Source organism: Cimex lectularius, unplaced genomic scaffold (genome assembly GCF_000648675.2).
Source record: "Cimex lectularius strain Harlan isolate CLEC.00 unplaced genomic scaffold, Clec_2.1 scaffold113, whole genome shotgun sequence".
Classification (NCBI taxonomy): Eukaryota; Metazoa; Arthropoda; class Insecta; order Hemiptera; family Cimicidae; genus Cimex; species Cimex lectularius.
Genome location: NW_019392858.1, coordinates 753,881 through 773,105, shown reverse-complemented (window position 1 = coordinate 773,105; position 19,225 = coordinate 753,881). Strand labels below are relative to the sequence as shown.

The 19,225-nt window shown below is 31.4% G+C and overlaps 1 protein-coding gene across 7 annotated transcripts in view; it reads left to right on the top strand.

The window, feature by feature from the left end:
• The window catches only part of LOC106667057 (tubulin polyglutamylase TTLL4-like), a 23,587-nt gene extending 4,362 nt beyond the window's left edge, over positions 1 to 19,225 (top strand). For 4 of the 7 annotated variants that reach the window (XM_024228762.1, XM_024228761.1, XM_014394700.2 and 1 more), the window contains exons 2-19: positions 2,071 to 2,875; positions 2,953 to 3,131; positions 3,211 to 3,254; positions 3,319 to 3,543; positions 3,604 to 3,705; positions 3,783 to 3,893; positions 3,982 to 4,156; positions 6,156 to 6,258; positions 6,317 to 6,524; positions 6,587 to 6,713; positions 6,768 to 6,981; positions 7,036 to 7,161; positions 7,978 to 8,106; positions 8,189 to 8,274; positions 8,332 to 8,453; positions 8,516 to 8,592; positions 10,619 to 10,713; positions 17,892 to 19,225. In XM_024228762.1, coding sequence (XP_024084530.1) covers positions 2,108 to 2,875; positions 2,953 to 3,131; positions 3,211 to 3,254; positions 3,319 to 3,543; positions 3,604 to 3,705; positions 3,783 to 3,893; positions 3,982 to 4,156; positions 6,156 to 6,258; positions 6,317 to 6,524; positions 6,587 to 6,713; positions 6,768 to 6,981; positions 7,036 to 7,161; positions 7,978 to 8,106; positions 8,189 to 8,274; positions 8,332 to 8,453; positions 8,516 to 8,592; positions 10,619 to 10,713; positions 17,892 to 18,000 — 3,000 coding nt within the window. In that variant the 5' untranslated portion in view covers positions 2,071 to 2,107 and the 3' untranslated portion in view covers positions 18,001 to 19,225. Of the gene's footprint in view, positions 1 to 2,070; positions 2,876 to 2,952; positions 3,132 to 3,210; positions 3,255 to 3,318; positions 3,544 to 3,603; positions 3,706 to 3,782; positions 3,894 to 3,981; positions 4,157 to 6,155; positions 6,259 to 6,316; positions 6,525 to 6,586; positions 6,714 to 6,767; positions 6,982 to 7,035; positions 7,162 to 7,977; positions 8,107 to 8,188; positions 8,275 to 8,331; positions 8,454 to 8,515; positions 8,593 to 10,618; positions 10,714 to 10,794; positions 10,954 to 14,323; positions 14,382 to 17,891 lie in introns of those variants that run through there. The other 3 variants (XM_024228764.1, XM_014394701.2, XM_014394702.2) reach the window with 3 other exon arrangements.

The window sequence follows — 19,225 nt, the reverse complement described above, 5'->3', positions numbered from 1 at the left end:
AATAGTTTATTCTATTATTTTGTTCCAGAACTATATTTACTTTTGCTATGTGTAAATCTCAAATTAGTTTGTTAGATATTCACCTTTGTACAATCTGATTACTTATTTCAAAGTCAGATTGAGTCTTAATATTACTTTCCTCTCATCAGCTCCTACTTTAGAAATATAAATTGTTCATTCTATTATTTTATTCCAGATCTATTTTTACTTATAATAAAATGTGTTATGTGTAAATCTCAAATTAGTTTGTTAGATATTCACCTTTGTACTATCTGACAACTTATTTCAAAGTCAGATTGAGTCTGCAAAAAATTATTTCCTCCCACTAGCTCCTACTTTAGAAATACAAATGTTCATTCTGTTATTTTGTCCTAGAATTGTTTTTATTTTTACTACGTGTAGATCTCAAATTTGTTTCATTGTTAGATAGTCATCTTCATAGAATCTGATTACTTACTTCAGTCATACTGAGTTAATCATTTTTATTAATTGTCCATTCTGTTATTTTACTCTTTAACTGTTTTTATTTTCACTGTGTGTAGATACGAAATTAGTTTCATTGTCACATATCAGAGATTCATCTTTATACTGATTACTTATTTCAAAGTCAGATTGAGTAAAAAATATTACTTTCCTCCCATCAGCTCCTACTTTAGAAATACAAATTGTTCATTCTATTATTTTATTCTAGAACTATTTTTACTTTTATTATATGTAAATCGCAATTTAGTTTGTTAGGTACTCACTTGTGTACAATCTGTTAACGTATTTCAAAGTCAGATTGTCTGCAAAAAATTAGAAATACAATTTTACTTTAGAAATACAAATTGTTAATAGTTATTTTATTCTAAAACTGTTTTTATTTTTACTGCGTGTCGTTCTCAAATTAGCAACTTGAGAAATACTGCACTGAAATAAATACTGACAAATAATGATTACTTGGAGATCATGAGGTGCGGTCTGGTGCGATCTCCAAATAATCATTAATTAGTTGTCACTAAACACCAAACACTGAAAAAATAATGTTATTTTATAACTCTCAATAGTTCCCAAACTTTTATTGTTTCCGGCGACCTTTATCTATCGGAATATTTCCACAGCATCTCATCCTAAGTCAAAACATTGGTCTATCTCAGAGTGCCTTTTATGTAGTAATAATTCATTTCCAATCCAGAAATGTATTGATATATCTAAATATTTTGTCTGAAATTTTATTTAATAAATAATCAAAACTCGACTTTCTTGTGAAATTGAAAAACAACTTTTTAAGTAGCAATTACACACTTAATAGCAAAGATATAAAAGGATGTTGTTTTGTTTTATTTAAAGGGGGGTTTAGTTTTTATAGAAAATTTTTTGCGATGCCTTTGTAGCACAGCTGCGGCGCACAGTTTGGGAAACACTGCTATAACTGTTTTTACTTTTAAAACTACGAGTAAATCTCAAATGAATTTGTTAGATTTTTTTTTTTTTTTTTTTTTTTTCCCCCAATTACAAGGTTATATGAATCCTCAGGGTGCTGATGTAAAAAAAAGTTTGTCAGGTTCCAATGCAGGGCCGCTGGACTCGCATCTGGGACCTTTACCTTACAGTAATGAGCACTGTTTCAATGCGTAAACTGTTGCGGCTGGAAATCTTAATTCAGGTTTAGATTAAAAAAAAAAATATTTCTTTCCCATCAGCTTCTACTTTATACATACAAATTAGTTATTTTATTTCAGAACTGTTTTTAGTTGTTCAGGTCTGTTTCTAAAATTGGTCCCAGCATTGCACATTTATCCAATAGTGTATTTATTTCTTAAACTCTTGTGGAGTCCAGTGACAATTACATTACTTATTCTTATATTTCATAATTTTAAAAAAATCTGCTAAAAATAGTTTTCGAATTCGAATTCGATGGCTAGAAAATCATTTGGCTACGAGACACAATTTAATTCCAATTACTCTTTCTTTTTTTTCCATCTAATTCAGGTCGAATACAAAGAACATGTTACTTCCCTTCCATCAGATCCTACTTTAGACATACACGTATGAAAAAATACTAATAATTTAAAACATTTGTTTGTTTAGGTAATTGTTAACTTGAGTTTGAGAAGAAGTGGTTAGGATGGCATCTCCCTACATTGTTCCGAAGATCACTATCTCAAATCCCAAAGACTGTAAGTCTTGTTCCAATTCAACGACAAACTTGCCCAGTTCACCTTTAAAACACAGGATCGGGACGTGTGGATTCTCTTGCACAGAGTGGTGTTCAGTGTGTGAAGACCAGTTGAAATCTGGTTTCAAAGACCAAGCCGGTAATGTCGGATATTCTGACAGGCCCTACTCAGACGTCCTTAGGCTACAAAATTCAAACAGGAATGACAAGAAAACTCGACTTGTCAACAGCTTGGAAAAAATGGAGTTCGATTACGAAGGGAGTGCTGATTCTGAGAAAGGCACTGCTGGCAGGAAGACATGCAAGCAAGAGATGGAGAAGATTGGAAATGGAGACGTTTATTGGTCCTACCCAAGGTGTGGAAATAATATTTCAACAAAACAATGGACTCCGAACCGAGTACATGAAAAGTATCTAAAAGAAGTTGAGGCCCTTCGTGGCAAATTGAGAGAGCTTAGGGGCGCTTCGTCCAGAAAACTACCAGCCACACCGTCCGAGCCAGAACTGTCTTTATTAAAAAAACAGTCTTCTCCTCCCCGCCATACCTTTCGCAATCCTTACATCACACAAAATGACTTAAAACAGGCAGAAAAAGTGTCTCAGTTACCTGACACAAAGAGGAATAGACATTCAAGCGAACGTGAAAGTACCATTCACACTAATTTTTCAGCAGCGTCTAAACGGCCAAGAGATAAATCACCTCCTATGAGTAAACTGGTAATAAAATTTTGCTATTTAGTTGGTTTTTAAATCAAGTTATAACTATATACTTAACAATTTTGCAAATATTTCAGAGTGGTGATGCCAACTTCAAAGCAACTAGGCATGTGTCTATCAAGGAAAAGCATGCGTCTTACAAGTCTGAATTAAATCCTATGCCCAAACAAGCTCCACCAGTACCTGAGGATGAACAACCAACTAAGAGTGAAAGTCCACCGCAAGTTAGTGAAGAGTCGATACCAGTTAAAGTCAGGTAATATATTAATTGAAAATTAAAGTAAAGTTTAATGTTAAATAAATTAAATAAATAATATTTAAAATATTATTTACAGAGCATTTCCAAAAGCAGTGGATGCTTCGACTTCATGCACAGAAGGTTTGCCTTAACTATAATAATTTGGGTTTAGGCTTTTTTTTATATTTAATTTTTTTTTTTTCAGTAAAACCAAAATCTAGCCAACAGAGCCCTGCAAAACTTGTTCAAACACCTAAACCTTCAGTTATAAAGAAGGGCCGTTCATTATCATACACAATTGGTGCAACGTATGCAATCCCTGCAGTCGAAGACTTTGCATCACCTTACAGTTTAGTCACACCATCCTATGCAGTTGGTGATACACTAGAACAAATCTCCCTTGAAGAAAAAAGTTTAAAGAATGTTATAAGTGAGTATTTAAACTTGTTGCCTTATAACTTTGGCCAATATATTTATTCCTTTATTTCAGCTGCGTCTCCTAGTTTACAATCAGAATCACAGCCCTTTATAAGGCCTAGTCTCTTTCCTCATGTGCCGCCATATTTAAGATTTATATCTCATGATGCTAAAGGTATTTCTTTTTACAAATGTACTTTAAACTTTTTCTTTTCAGATTTTAACGCACTAATTTACTATTAAATATTTCAGCACCTACAATACCTAAGTTAATACAAAGAAGTTTAAAATGGAAGCTTAGCACTATAACGCCTCTTGTTGTAAGGCATACTGTTCAAAATTCTGGATTCAAATTAGTCCGTAGTAAGTATTATAGTTTTGCTTTTTTGTCCTTGTTTACATCATATCCCATAAAACAATTCTGCTTCACTTTTTGATTTTAACCTTTTATGTACAGGAACAAACGACTGGTTGGGGATATGGGGCAGACATATGAAGTCCATTTGTTTCAAAACTTTAAAAGACTACCAGAAAATAAACCACATTCCGGGCACTTTTCAGATAGGAAGGAAAGATAGGCTGTGGAAGAATCTTTTTAGACTTATGTCAAAATTTGGTAAAAAAGAGTAAGTATTGATTTTCTACTAAGTTAGATTGAAAATGTAAATAAAAAAATATTAAGGGACATCAAGCAATTTTGGCTTTAAAATCATTTTAAAAAGTTAAACTAAAAATTTTTTCTGCATTATGGAGGATTTAACTTTTGGTAAAAAAAATTTGGCTAAAATTTGGCCCAGAACTAATTTTTTTTAATTGTTTTAATCAATTAGATTTTTTGTGCATCATTAGGTGTAAAGATTTGCAATTTTGAGCACCAGAAATACTATAAAAAAAAATTGTGTTGAAAATTATGACCAAAATTTGTTTACATCCGGATATAAAAGATTATTTAACTGGTTTTTTCTATATTACTCAGTGTAAAAGAATTGCAATTTCGAGTACCAAAAATGCCTTAAAAAAAATTAAATTTTAAAAATTATTTTATTTAAACTAGATTTTTTTTGTGCATCATTTGGTGTAAAAGATTTGCAATTTTGTTCACCAAAACAGATCGATTTAAAAATTAAAAATCTATTCAAGTCAGAATGGTGTCTACAATGGATAAATCCCAATATAAACTGGCACTCTTTTTTCCTTTTTGTTAAATGGTGCCCTGCTATCTGGTGAAAATGTCTCAACATCAGCAGTACTGCGCAATACCAACGCCATGATATGCTGCAAAAAGCACACTTAAAAAGTCAAAAATCAAACATAAACTAAAAAACCTCTGGTGGAAAGTCTCATTTTTTACCTTCATTCTCAGCAATATTTAGAATTGCTTAATTATTTTTCCCTTAATTTATTGGAAAAAACTAAAGTTTTGTCGAGAGCATTTTTGTAAATAAAAATTAAAATGAGATAAAAATTTTGAAATTTGATTATAAGGAGCAGATTTTTACAAAATGTTCGTCATCTAAAAAATCGGTAAAATAAAATTTCCAAAATATGCTTTGAAAAGATTCAAGGTAAGCCCAAAAACATATTCACAAGTTGTAATGGAGTACTGTTTAAATCAAAGCCAAAAAAAAAAAAAAAAAAAGGGATAAGTTAAGCTGTACTTGAGAAAAAGAAACATCAATTCAGGTAATTTATTGAAATGCATTTTCAGACAGTTCATTAATACTGAACAGCTTCTAAAATAACAACATGCATTAAAACTTATACCAATATGTGTACAAGAAAAAATATGATACCAGTCGTATTTTGATCAGATGATGAATTCAAGATAAACGGAAAATGTAGGGATTAGGAAAAATGAATTGAGAATTGGTGACACCCCCTCTCACTTAAGACAGTTAGTAGTGAAGGAAATGTCATATAAAAAATCTGAAAATAAATTAGGAGCACCAATACAATAAAATTAAATAAAATAGGGGTACATGAATGAAAAAGAAAAAGCGCTTGGCGAAATGAAAACCCGCATTGTAGTGTGACATAAATGACAGGTCCCAGTTTTTTAAGAGATTATGAAGGGAGGACAAAGTAGAGAAGAAAATAAACTAATGTAAAATGAATAATTCTGTTGTGGTGAAACATTTATAAGTTGATTGTGAGATTTCTCGAGGCCTGTTGGGTGGTGAACCATAGTTTGATAGTTTCCGATCATTTTTGTCTGCTGATCTTTGCTAGTTCTTTTCAAAAATGTATTTTATTTTTGACAGACCAGAAAAGAATCCAAGCATTGGTTGACTCCCAATGTTTACATGTTTACACACATTTTAACAAACAGCTTAATAAATAGAAGACAGCAGATATTTTAATCTGACCTTGTTATACCTCACTCAGTAGAAATTATTTTCAAATAAGTAGTATAGCTAACAGGATAATTTAGACAAAATAACACAGACTAAATCAGCAAAAAAAGATAAAAATGCAATCTAGCTACATTATTTTTTATTTATTATTAAAAAAAAATTTTAATGTAAGAAACATTGTTGACATTAAACATGAACCCAAATGTAAAACTTATTTCTTTATTACTTGTACTACTACTAAATCTATAACATATATATTTCCTTTTCAAAGATTTGGATTCATTCCTCGGACATTTATTCTTCCACAAGATATGAAATTACTCCGTCAAGCTTGGGATCGCACAGGATCCAAGGCGAAATGGATTGTAAAACCTGTAAGTATTCTGTGTTATACACATTTTGTACGTGTTGTTCATAAATGGTTCTATTCAGCCTGCTTCGGCCCGAGGGACCGGGATCAAAGTTGTACACAAGTGGGGTCAGATACCAAAGAAGGTTCCTGTGATAGTGCAAAAATACATCTCAAACCCTTATCTAATCAATGGAAATAAGTTCGATTTAAGGTTGTACGTATTGGTGCCAACATTTAATCCATTAAGAATCTACCTTTATGAGAATGGGTTGGTGAGATTCGCTTCAGGTAAATGATGTTCAGTTGATTACTCGATCCACTATCAATTTAAAAAAAAATCATGATTTTAGTCAAATATTCTGACGAGCCTTCAACACTCAATAATAGGTATATGCATCTAACAAACTACAGCATTAATAAACTTAGCAATAACTATGCACAAAATGAGGATGCTGAAGCTTGTACTGGCCATAAATGGTAAGTAGTTCCATTAAATTCTTAAGTACTAGTAAATAAAATTATATATTTTAGGACAATAAAGTCCCTCTGGACCTACCTAGAAGGATCGGTGAATATGGATGCACTGTGGACTAGTTTAGAAGAGCTGGTAATTAAAACAATGATCAGTGGAGAGTCTTCAATCAGTCAATTGTCCAATTCCAACTTGACGTCTCGGTACTGTTCTTACGAACTCTTTGGTGTGGATGTTTTGTTAGATGAAAATCTAAGACCTTGGTTACTAGAGGTAGGTGATTCAGGTAGTTTACATGTGAATAATAATTATTTTATAAAATTGTAGGTGAATATATCACCATCATTGCATTCATCGTCACCACTTGATTTAGCTGTGAAAGGACCAATGGTTAAAGATTTGTTAAATATAGCTGGATTCCAGATACCAAATAAATTGACACAAGCTCAGCAGGTAAGTTATTGCTTTATAACTATTGCATTTGCCATGTACTATTTTTAACACAAGTAAAACGTTCTCTTTTGTGAGTCGGGGTAAAGTAATTCCTGTTGTGCAGGAGAGCTTAATTCCAATTGGGCGTCACGGACAAGGGGTCAAACCAATGTACAGTAATCTTTTTCATACTATTCTCAATTAAAATTCCATGGGAGGATTCCAGGAGACACAAAACCATTAGCTTGGTAAATATGAGTCAGACGTCTTAACACCCATCCGCCATGTTCTCCTTGTGCTGTGTTTCTTCCCCTTTTCATAGGTTTTCTTTGCTCAATTTACGTTAGGAGCTTATGTTTCTGTTTTCACAAAAAGTTCTAGAAGTATATCCCCAGTCATGTCAATATCTTCAGGATTTATTTATATCTTTTCCAGTCAGCCTTGTGAAGGTTGTATTCAATCACCAGAGGTATAAGCATCTTATGAATGGAACATAGGGGAAACTGCTTTTCTCAGAAAATGTTTATTTTTTGTATACTGCTGTCTGCTTTCAGGAGTCTAAATAGTCATAAAAGCTATCTATGTTTATAATTGCGAGTGTCTGTCTTATAGAAAATGTAAATGGGAAGTCACCGGGGAATCAGAATTATTTTCTATTCAAGGGTGGTGTCCATTTTTTAAGAAGTGTCAATAAAGGGAAGTTTTACTGTAGTACAAAACACAACACCCACATCCCTTGTTATCACAGTCAACATGTGATTTTTAATTTGGACTAGTTCTGATGTTTAAACTCATTAAGGTTTTTATGTAATTAAAAAATAAAACTTTCATTTACAGGATGAATTAAGTAAAAGATTTGGAATAGAAGGAAAATTGTGTTATGACCATAGATTGTTTGTGAATGGATTATCACCTGCTGAAAAGAGCAAACAATTGTTTTTCGATAAAGTAGAAGATAGAGAATATGTAAGAAGAAGCTTTTTGAAAAACAAAATACAAATAAATTTCTTTATGTATTGCTTAACACGTTATTTTATCTTTGTTTCAGTATAAAGATTCTATTTTAACAGACTTAACGCCCGATGATATTAGACATCTTGTGATCTACGAAGATGAATTGACTCAAATTGGGCAGTAAGTCCTTATTTTCTTGACATTTTGTACAATATCCGACTCAATCTTCAATTTTAGATTCCAGAAAGTTTTCCCGACTGAGAGGACGCACACATTTCTCCAATACTTTGAAGGGAATCGCTATTATAATTATCTATTTGATGCATGGGAGTCTAGATATCATAACAATAGGACTGAAGGTAATTGTAAAAATTTCTCTTTTAAATTATTTATTTTTTAATGCCTTGTTTATTTTGTTTAGGAATAAAACTGTTAGAGCTTAAGTGCCGTGAACAAATCCATTTAGATGTGACTTGTGTTGAGCCTCGAAATTCAACAGTAAGTGATTTCTTTATTGTACTATAATAATTTTCTTTTTCTGGAATTAAAGTATTTACATTAAATTATTTAAAGAAATTAGAATAACATATTTATGATTTTTTCTTTTAATTAATTTATTTTTTATTGAATTGCTATAATACAAGTAGATTAAGTTTTTAAAGTATTATATTATGGCACAATTTACTTTATATATTTTTATTGTATTTTCTTATTGGCAGTATTATTACAATTTTAATAGCAGACAGCGGTTACTGCAGTTTTCATCTAACATTTTTTTTTTTTATGTTTGCTGCTTCATATAATTTAACAACTTTTATTATTTCGATGTGGAGCTCTGAAAGAAAATTTTTGATAACTATTTATAACAGATAGGTCATTTATGTGAAAGAAAGGAGTTTGAAAATCGGGGGGAAAAGAAAATTGATGACCGTATCCGTTTCCCTGAAATCCTTTCAGAGATTCACATTGCTTATTGAATTGAATTTCAAATCCATCTTTCAACTTTAGCATTATGATTTAATCGTAACAATACACATTTTCATATCTTTCACCTGAGGACCATTTGTTGCGGAAATTTTACCATCAGTATAAAAAACTGAAGTATTGTAAGTGAAATGTTTTTTAAATAATAGCTGTGTTCAAACAGTAGAAACCCCCCTATGTGTGTACCAACCAACAGAATATAGGTAATAATTTATACGTAGACTAGTGGTCTTGTCGATATAGAATTTAGAAAAATAAGGTGCCTAGTACAATCAAATTATACAAGAATATGGCTTTTTTTTTAACATTCTAAAACTCTCGATGTTCGTCTCGTAATGAATAATACATGCATAATTATATTTGGTTGTTGTCAGTAAATATATATTAAGCAGTTTAAAATAACCTTTCAAGTTTTTAAAAGTAAAACGTATTCTACAAAAATATACTCTGGATATAAAATATGTGAATGCACAATTTAAATTGTAAATTTTTTTTAAAGTTGGGTGTCTAGGTGGTGGAAAATTCAAAATGGGACTTAAGGCATGTCTGTGGGCAAGCCATTTTAGGATAGGCTTGTCCACTTCGACCAAACAAACTGTGAATGTTGGTATTTTCTTAACATTCTGCAGTCGTTGTTATATATTTATATTGGCTTTTGTGACTTATTTATATTTATATTAGCGACACATTTCATGATGTAATGTATTCAGCTTATATTTGTTTACTTTTTAATGTAAATATTTATAAATAAAAGTCTTTTATTAATACAATAGTAAAATTAGTCAAATACTTTAGAGTAGATAGTTAGAACTATTGGATGTAAGTAGTCAAATGTGTGTAATTTAGTTCAGGAGTTAGTAAATTAGATAAATAAAATTTGAAAAAATTATCATTTTGCTGAAAAAATTAATAAATTACTTTGAGGAATTTTAATTTCCCCCTCGATAAGTTTTGAAATAGCGACAAAAAAGGTGAACATTTTTCTGATAAATTGTGAGATTTCTCCGGTGGTGTACCTGAAATTTAAATTGTTTCCAATCATTTCAATCTACCTATCCTCTAATTGGTAATGACCACATTTCATTGTGATGATGGTAATGATTTTGTTTAAACTTGAAAGAAAGATGTCTTCGTTTGACATTTTCGTTGACGACTACATTAATAGATTCTTGGCAATGTTATCAAGTTGGATACCATTTTTAATCACACTTTGTGACAGTGAGGTTTTTTTGTACTAAACTTGTCTTAATAATAATTTTGAAAGGTTAATTTTTTAATAATAGACATATTGTACAAAAACGTATGATTTTTTTTTTCATTGTGCAATTTTAAACTTGTCTTTGTTAGGTTTAAATTTTCTGTCTGCTCATTTTATTTAATATTTTTATTAACTTGTCTGCATATACAACTGGGCGAGAAACCTAGAACAAACCGTCGGAAAAATTTTCCTCTTACAAATCGAACATTTAAAAAAATTACATTACAAAAATTGTTCTCAATTGTAATTGCACTTCTTTACTGATACAATATTTTTTTCCAGCCTTATTCGAGCGACAATCCGAACGCGAATGAAAATCCATTAGACGAATCTCAATCTGTTGCCCATCACAGTGGAAGCCCATCTGAGGAAACAACGTGAGTACATGTTCAATTTCAAAGATTTTAAATATCGCATCGTATTATTCCTGTGTTCAACAATCACATGTCTTTTTACAGTATAAGCAAGCTAGAAGAAACTGTACCGTAGTTACATATTGAATTTGTTATACAAACACCTCTTCTCTCTCTTGACTTGAGGATTTAATTTTTCATGTCTCTATAACACAGACTGTAAATATTATCTTTCCCAGGAAATACATTTATATATTTATATTATTTACGCTTTATTTATTCTTTGTAAATAGAGGTAATAGTTTAAGAATATTGCTAAAGGTTAAAGGTTACACCATAACTGTTACACAAGAATGATAAGAAAATGAAGACTATAATTGCGAGGCTATTAAATTTTGTTAAAATAACCTTAAATAGGTACAATTATTTTTAGGTTTATGATCATTAATCTGAATATTTAGATTTAGTAGTACAGTTAATTGTTGGGTCAGAAGTAAAAATTAAAAATTAAAGAAAAAAGAGGATCTTACCTGGTGGACTGTATAACGTTAAAATTATTTTGATGAAGACGATTAATGTGTTTGGGATCTGGTTCTACCTGACCAGAAACCAGATCCCAAACACGTAAAAATTATTATTAGATGTAGATGTAATTTTTCAAGGTATAGTATACTGTGCCCTTTAAGAGCTATTGTTTCCCCCGTGCTCTGCCTAAAGCACATCGGTGAGTATGCCCAGTTTCAATGGTTGAAGCTCTTCTATGGTCACATTATACATCCCAAAACATTTCCTCCTGTGGGCTAGTGTAGCTCCGCAGTTTCTTAATAGATGTGTTGGTGTCTCTTCTGCCTCTTTGCAGAATCTGCATGTACCATTTTGGATTATTCCAATCTTCTTTAAGTGTCCATTTAACTTGCAGTGACATGTTAGGAATCCTAGGATTCACAGTTTATTCCTGTTTCTCTTGACACATTCTGTAATTTCTTTCCTTCCAAAATTGGTTAGAAGATTCTTGAATTGTATGTGTCCAATGAGTGAATTCTATTGTTCCCTCATTTTCTTTTTGTCCTTTTGTCTGAGATACTCGTTGATAGTGTGGGTTCCTATGCCACAGAAGGGTTCAGGTCCTGTCAGCGGTGTAGCAGCTCCTTGCCTTGCAAGGGTGTCCGCTTTCTCGTTGCCTTCTACTCCCATGTTTCCTGGGACCCAGCAGAGGCTGACTTTGTTCTGCGTACCTAATATGTTTAGTTTGGTTTTACAGTTCAGCGCCATTCTTGAATTAATGATATTTGAGCTTAGTGCTTTGATGGCTGCTTGGTTATCAAATTATTATTAATAGATTAATAATTGTAATATATATTTCTTATTATAGCCATCGTTAGCAGCTCTTAGCGTTTATGTTCCACCTGCTTGGTTTCTCGATCAAAGAACAATGACGAAAAGAGTAAAAACTAGGGTGTAATCACAGAAAGTGTGTTAATTTTAAGGGGAGGTTTGACCAATTTTGGCATTGAAAAAGGCAATAAAAAACACTAGAATTTTTTCTGCATAGTTTGGTGTAAAACATTGTAATTTGGAGCATTGAAAGTGCTAAAAAAAATGTGAAATTTTTGACAAAAAAAGTTTTCCAAGTGTGTGGGCAGTATAGCTTCGTCACATTTTGTGCATGTGCATGCACTACGTTAATTCATAGTGGATCATCTAGAAAGCAAACCGCATAATCCCTGAAAGTTGCATCTAAGAATCTGACAAATGGTTTCAGAGATATAGCTGTTTTACACGATTTTACGTTTGCGCATGCGTAGATGATACTTTTGATACAATTGTGATGACATTCATAGGGGACTGGCTGGAAACCAACTTGCACAATCTCTGAAAATTTCATATAAATTCGTTTTGCCAATTAAAAGGAATAGACTACAGACAGACATGGAACCAAATTTGTTCAGAAAGGTCTGAAACACAAAATGTGAGTGGAAATTATGCTTTTAAAGTACAAAAATTTTTCAATTTACCACTTGAAGGCTTCCTTTGGTAGTATGGAAGCAATTTTATGTAAATATAATTTTTACCTAGATTTTTCCTGCATTGTTTGGTGTAAACAATTTGCAATTTGGAGCTTCGGAAGTGCTCAATTTAACAATTAAAAGGTCTACACAGATCAGAATAGTGTCTACAAATGGATAAATCTTAACATAACAGGAACCATGCTATCCAGTAGAAAGGTCTCAATGTCGGCAGTATCATGTGGCACCAATGAAACGATATGTCATGTTGATATGACCCTAACCATCCCTAAACAAAACAAAAACCAAGTAAATAATGGTAAGCCCTACTTGAGAAAAAGGAACATAAATTCAGGCAATTTTTGAAATGCATTTTCAGACATTTAGCAGACAGCTTCTAAAATAACCATATGCATTAAAATTTAAACGAAAATGTTCACTAGAAAGCTGCAGATAAAATGAGATCAAGCATTGTGATTCAGCAATTAGTTCATGAGATATTAAAGTAAGAATGGAGGAATAAGGAAAAAGAATCCGAGAATTGGTTGACACCCCCTTTAAGAAGAAATTCAGTAGTGAAGGAAATGAGATCCCAAATACCATATCGTACAAAATGGATTTGTTGGGAACTGTCTTTAGACAAAATTGGCAGAATTTTGTGTACAAGTGTGTACTAGCCTTAAGACCATCACCTCAGAGCAATAATTGGGACATTAATTAATTTAAAAATTGGTAAACTTTTCTTTTTTTGTGTGTGAGAATAGGCTTCATCCAAACTAGGGCTGAGCCAAACCAAGAAAAATAATACTAAACTAATAATTAATAACATTAAAATGTGTGTCCTAACATACATTTTTTATAGACCATCTTATTAAACATCACGGCAATCAATATTGTGAGATCTTGAAAGTCAGTAAAAAAACATAGCTTTCATATATTCATTTTCCAAACACTACACTGGTTACATCACTTTATTGTTAATTCATAAAATTATCTCATCAAATGTAAAGAAATTCCTGTCTAGAAAAGGGCTTAGTGTAATGTCCAACTACCCACCCGTTGAGTGTCGAGAAGGACAAAGTGTCACAACTTTTTTCAAATTAATCTTTTTTAAAAAATTGCCAAGATTCAAACTCAAAACCACTTGGCATCCTCCATTATCTCATTAATATAATAATAAGCTAGGTTTAACCAAAACTTCAGCTTTTAACAAACAAATTACTCATCATTTATTGTGTTGATTGTTACCAAAATCATACTTGAATGTATATTGGAATATTTTGTTCTCACCTTGCCCTTAAATTTGACAGATACAGCAAGAATGGATTTGAACTGCTTAAAAGAAAGGATAACATTTACATTAGTTTTTATAGTAGTAGATTACTTTTGCATACAAAAAGAAGTTTGTTCCCTCCTAGGATAAGATAATTTTGCAGTCAGGAGTGTTTAAAAAAAACCAACTTTGTTGGTATTTATCTCTGTTATTTTACTCCATTTTTCTTTTCAAATGAAACTACTATTTTAGATTTTAATAGTGTACCCCTTATGCATAATGTTTAAATAACTCTGAGGTTAGATTTAGCGCGGAATGATAATTTAATTATTAGCTGGTTTATTTGAATTTTCAGGAATGTACAAAAAGAAACTGGATCAAAATAAAACAACAAGGTCTTAGTTGTACTGAAGGTGGGTTATAGAAGAAATAAATTATTTTATAGTATGAAGCAAGCACAAAAGAGATTGGAACAGCATGTCTTGTAGAAATGAATTATTAGATCATGATTTCTATGAATTGGCAGATGCATATTATTTCAGGGATATTCAGTCATGTACCCTGCTTGCATTATTTTCAAACTGTAATCTATGATAGATTTGTTCTTCACTGCAAACAATTTTTTGATTATTTATTTTCAAGTACATATGAATTTTGAGATCAAAACTGCAGAGAGAAGTTCAAAATTGAGTTCCATATACATTTATTGCTAGGGCGCCTTATTTTGACTTACATAAATTATATATTGTTACTCCTGTTATGTAATATCTATATAATAGGAGAATATTTTGGTTTAGCGCTTTTTTTTTTTCGCATTTTCAGATAGATACAAGCTTTTTAATAGATTTACACTCTTAAGAATTAATTTTATTATAATTTTTCCCTAAATCATTGATGAGAATGGTTAACTTCTGACAAAACAAGGTTATTTTTCAGTTGAGCACATCACGATTTTCATTTCAAAACACATATCAAAACTTTTTTATTTATTTTTTATTTAGAAATCGTGAGATGCGGTCTGGTGTGATGTAGGTTTCAGAAAAACATTTGCTTTATCGTGCCAACGTTTCGATCTTTATTGAGATCATCTTCAGGGCTCAAAGTGTTTGTCTTCTGTGTAATTGTGTCATTCTTGCGTGTCGTGTCGAGAGTCTCAATGATGATCTCAATAAAGATCGAAACGTTGGCACGATAAAGAAAATGTTTTTTTGAAACCTACATCACACCAGACCGCATCTCACAATTTCTAAATAAATATCGATTAACGGTCACTAATCACCACACATATCAAAACATTTAATCACATCACAGGAGTTTTATTGAAACTGATCTTTTGTAGTTTTTTCTTTTCAGTCTGTTGTTTGTTTTTGGCGACATTTTGACTCTACGCTGTTTTTACTTAATGTCAGGCATGTCCGTTGTTCATACATATTCATATAGTTTCGTAAAGCTATGCTGGGCTAGCATAGTTTTAAAAATTGCATCTCCAGTTTTTTATTAATTTTAATAATATTGTCACAAGAAGTTAGAAGCTTGTGTTCCTTGAATTTATTTAAATGATCGTTAAAACAAAAATATTTAGGAGCAAAACCATGAAGTAAAGGCTGCTGTTTTTTGTTACCTGATACATCACAACACATACAATACTGTACTAAAAATAACATACTTTCCATACTGTGGAATTAAAATTATTTTCAAAAACCTAACAAACCTTTCCAACACCCGTTCCAAGGCAAAATCCTTCTAAAAACAAATATTAATAGCTGAAACTGATAATATCCTGCCTCACCACTAGTTTCTGCATCTATCAGGGGGTTGCCTTTTCTTCTTATATTACCATTAAATCTGGTGTCTCTCAGGGCAGCATCCTAGGGCCTTTCCTATACACAATATACACAAACAACATTCCTGTTCTCCCTAACAATATTATATGCTCTTTTGTTGACAACATCCACACCTTATCCAGCCTCTTCTCGCAAATTCAGACTCACTATTTATAAGATCCTCCTGAGACCAATTTGGACATATAAAATCAAAGTTTGGGGATCAACAAAAAATTCAATTCCTATTAAATCCAATCCATCCAATTAAAAATACTAGATATGTACAGGAAGGTAAGGAAGGGAGACGAAGAGAGAGCGGGAGGTTCCTCCTCCTTGCCAGGGTGCCTATAAAAAGAGCCACAAGTCTGGCAAGGTATGGAAACGCCTTTGTCGCCCTCCTTAACGCCTCTCCCATGTGTACCATTCCTTGTAATGTACACCTTCCTTGTCAATATTAATTTCTCTATAGCCTCCTCTCCTTTTTACTAGAGGCCCTGTACATTACCTCATTTCAAGAAATGCTCCCCTATCCTTGCTCTGTGCAGAAGGTCTTCTTTTCCCCTCTGTAGTCTTTATCACTATTTATTTCCCAGACTCACATATTGCTTTCGGGTAAAAGCAACAAACATCAACAACGAAACTGCAGAAGGAATAGAGCCTGAAGTCAACGTTTCAAACCTAACAATCCACAATGATATACACATCCCGAACAAACAGTTGCACAAAATTGTATACCTTCCGTCCAATCCACTTGTCCAACAGCTTTCTTGTCCCAACATTGCTCTAAATCATTTTTTTACTTATCCTCTTGTACATTTGGCACCGACAAAGGTAAGCCATGGCAAAAGAGCATGGATGAGCGAGGTTGTATGCTATATGAGCAAAAATTTAAATGAACAATTTTTTTAGTTTTTCATTAGTTGAGCCAGCTATCAAGGAACAACCAATTTCAATTGCTTTTCTGAATTTCAGTAATTTTCAACCTTTTAAGCAGGCTATTCTTGTATTGGCAAACAAAATTCTTATCACCCAAACAGAATTGATTGTTTTAGGATTGATAAAATAGGCACACTTTTTATCACAAGTGAGTTCTAATTGTTTGTTAAATTTAAAAGATTAAAGTTATAGTTTTTATATATTTTCTTATCAAAACAGGCTTTCAATCAAAGCTAGGCTTTTTGTGGTTTATATTTTTGTTATCCATTCTGGTGTTTTATTGCTGTTTTCTTTAATAAACATTCAGTGATTTTTGACTTTATCGTTTCATCCATTGCATTATCTTCTGCAAATTATTTGTATAAGTTTAAACTATGTAGAATTATGTCTGTCTTGTTTTCTAATTAAAAATCTACTCTTGGCAACAACACATTTAACTTCGCCCTTAATGTTCATACAATATTAGTACTATATAATATCAAACAATTTTTGTGATTATATATTGGTTTTTGTTTAATTATTATATTGATTGCGTATTATTAAGGGTTTATGTAATGTGTTATGGTATGCTATTTATGGAAGAAATTATGGTGGTGGCTTTTCCTTGAGAATGTATTTAGTATAATTAAATAAACTATAAGAGTGCCCAAGACTAATGAAGCATAAACTGTTATTCAAAAGGTTTGTTCAAAATATAAAAGAATAAAATACAGTCAGTACTGGAACAATTACTACTCAAAAAGAAAATAATGGTACAAATCATTGTAATATTTTCCTGAAAAATACAGTACAAAGTAACTTTTATTTTTAAAAAAATTCTACGACTTCAAGATTTATTGATTGACATTGATTTAGACTTTTTTTTTTTTTAATTAATTTATTTTTTTATCTTGCTTCAATTAGTTTTTAAAAATCAGTCTCCATTTTATGTTGCTGCGTAGTAGTCAACTGCATGGCTCATACCCAGTTTAAACACTTTTTTACAGCCTTTTTTTTTTTTTTTTTTAATGTAAGTTTGATATACTTGTCATTGGGCCACTTTTTTTCATGATGGTTTTTATTACACGAGTAATAATCACATTTCTATTTTTACCATTTTAAACATGCACTATACTAACAAAGGTCGTATTTTTTAAATAATTGTTTTTAAATGTTGTTTTTCAGTGTTAGATTAGGATATAAGTATGGGAGGTCGAGAGTGCGGCGGATGCTGTCATCTAAGTGCGGTTATGCGAGATTTCACAAGAAGAAAGTTTGGGCCGCTGTGAAATAAACTCAACTGTGTTGTTTGTGTAAGTTGTTTCAAAGAAGAATATTGCTCACTAGTGTTATGTACATAAGTATAAAGTGCCTAGAATTTTTATTTAATATTTTAAGATAGGTAGTTTATATTTAAACAAAAAAATCAACGAGAAAAGTGTCCATGTCTCTATTTATTCCAAAGTAGGAATTATTTGATTTTGTTAAAATTAGATGTACATTTTTTCTTAATTGCCAATGGCTAATGTGCCTTGAATAAATGAAACATATTAGAGAATTTTAAAAAAAAATGAAAATTCTTTATAAACGTCTTTGGCATTTTAATTTATAATATACACAATTTTATATTTATATGTAAATATATATGATATAGGTGCTTTTAGAATTAAGTCCCGGCAGTGATCGTATAAATGGCGTTGAAAAGCATTGGAAAGTTAAACTTACTGCCATGTACTTGTAATTCCCTTAGCATTGTGATTCAGAGCAATTCTTGTTATAAAACCGTCTGTGCTCATTAATTAATAAAAAAATAAGTGATACTGAACATTTGTAATGCCAAATCATTTGTTCCAGTAATTAGACTTAGAAATAAATAAAGAAAAATAGATATAATAATTTTTTTATCATAGGGTGATATGTAGATTAATAATTTTTTATAATGTAATAGGAAATCCTACTTAAAACTTTTTCAATTTACCAATCAAAAATATGTTTGGATGGCAATAATTGAAATTTTATTATTGCTGCCCTCTTTAAAGTTATAAGTATTTAAATATTAAAATTAAGCCATCAAGCATTTTTTTCACGAGTTAAATCACTGCTATTGTAATCAACTTTTGAGCAGTGTTCTAAAATAAATTTTAAAAAATTGTGAATTCAAAATATGAGCCAGGATGTCCTAAAACGGTGTTACTATCCCGTAAACAACTTACATAATGTCAATTTTTTGTACCATATTAGTTCAGAGGTGAAATGCATCTATATAAATTGTACTTTATTTGTATGTACCAACAGATTAAAATTTTATAATTTACAAAAGCTTCATCTCTTATTTTCTTATTTGTTTTGTGTGCAGAAACATAGAAATGAATGAATGGCCTTTTTTTTAATTATCCTTTCTCTAGTGTTTCTGTACTTTGATCAACATTAATGAAGCAATGATGGCATGATCTCAAATGTGATGTAAGAAAACAATCCATTTATTTAACTCGCTAAATAAAGTGCGCTTACAAGAGTTA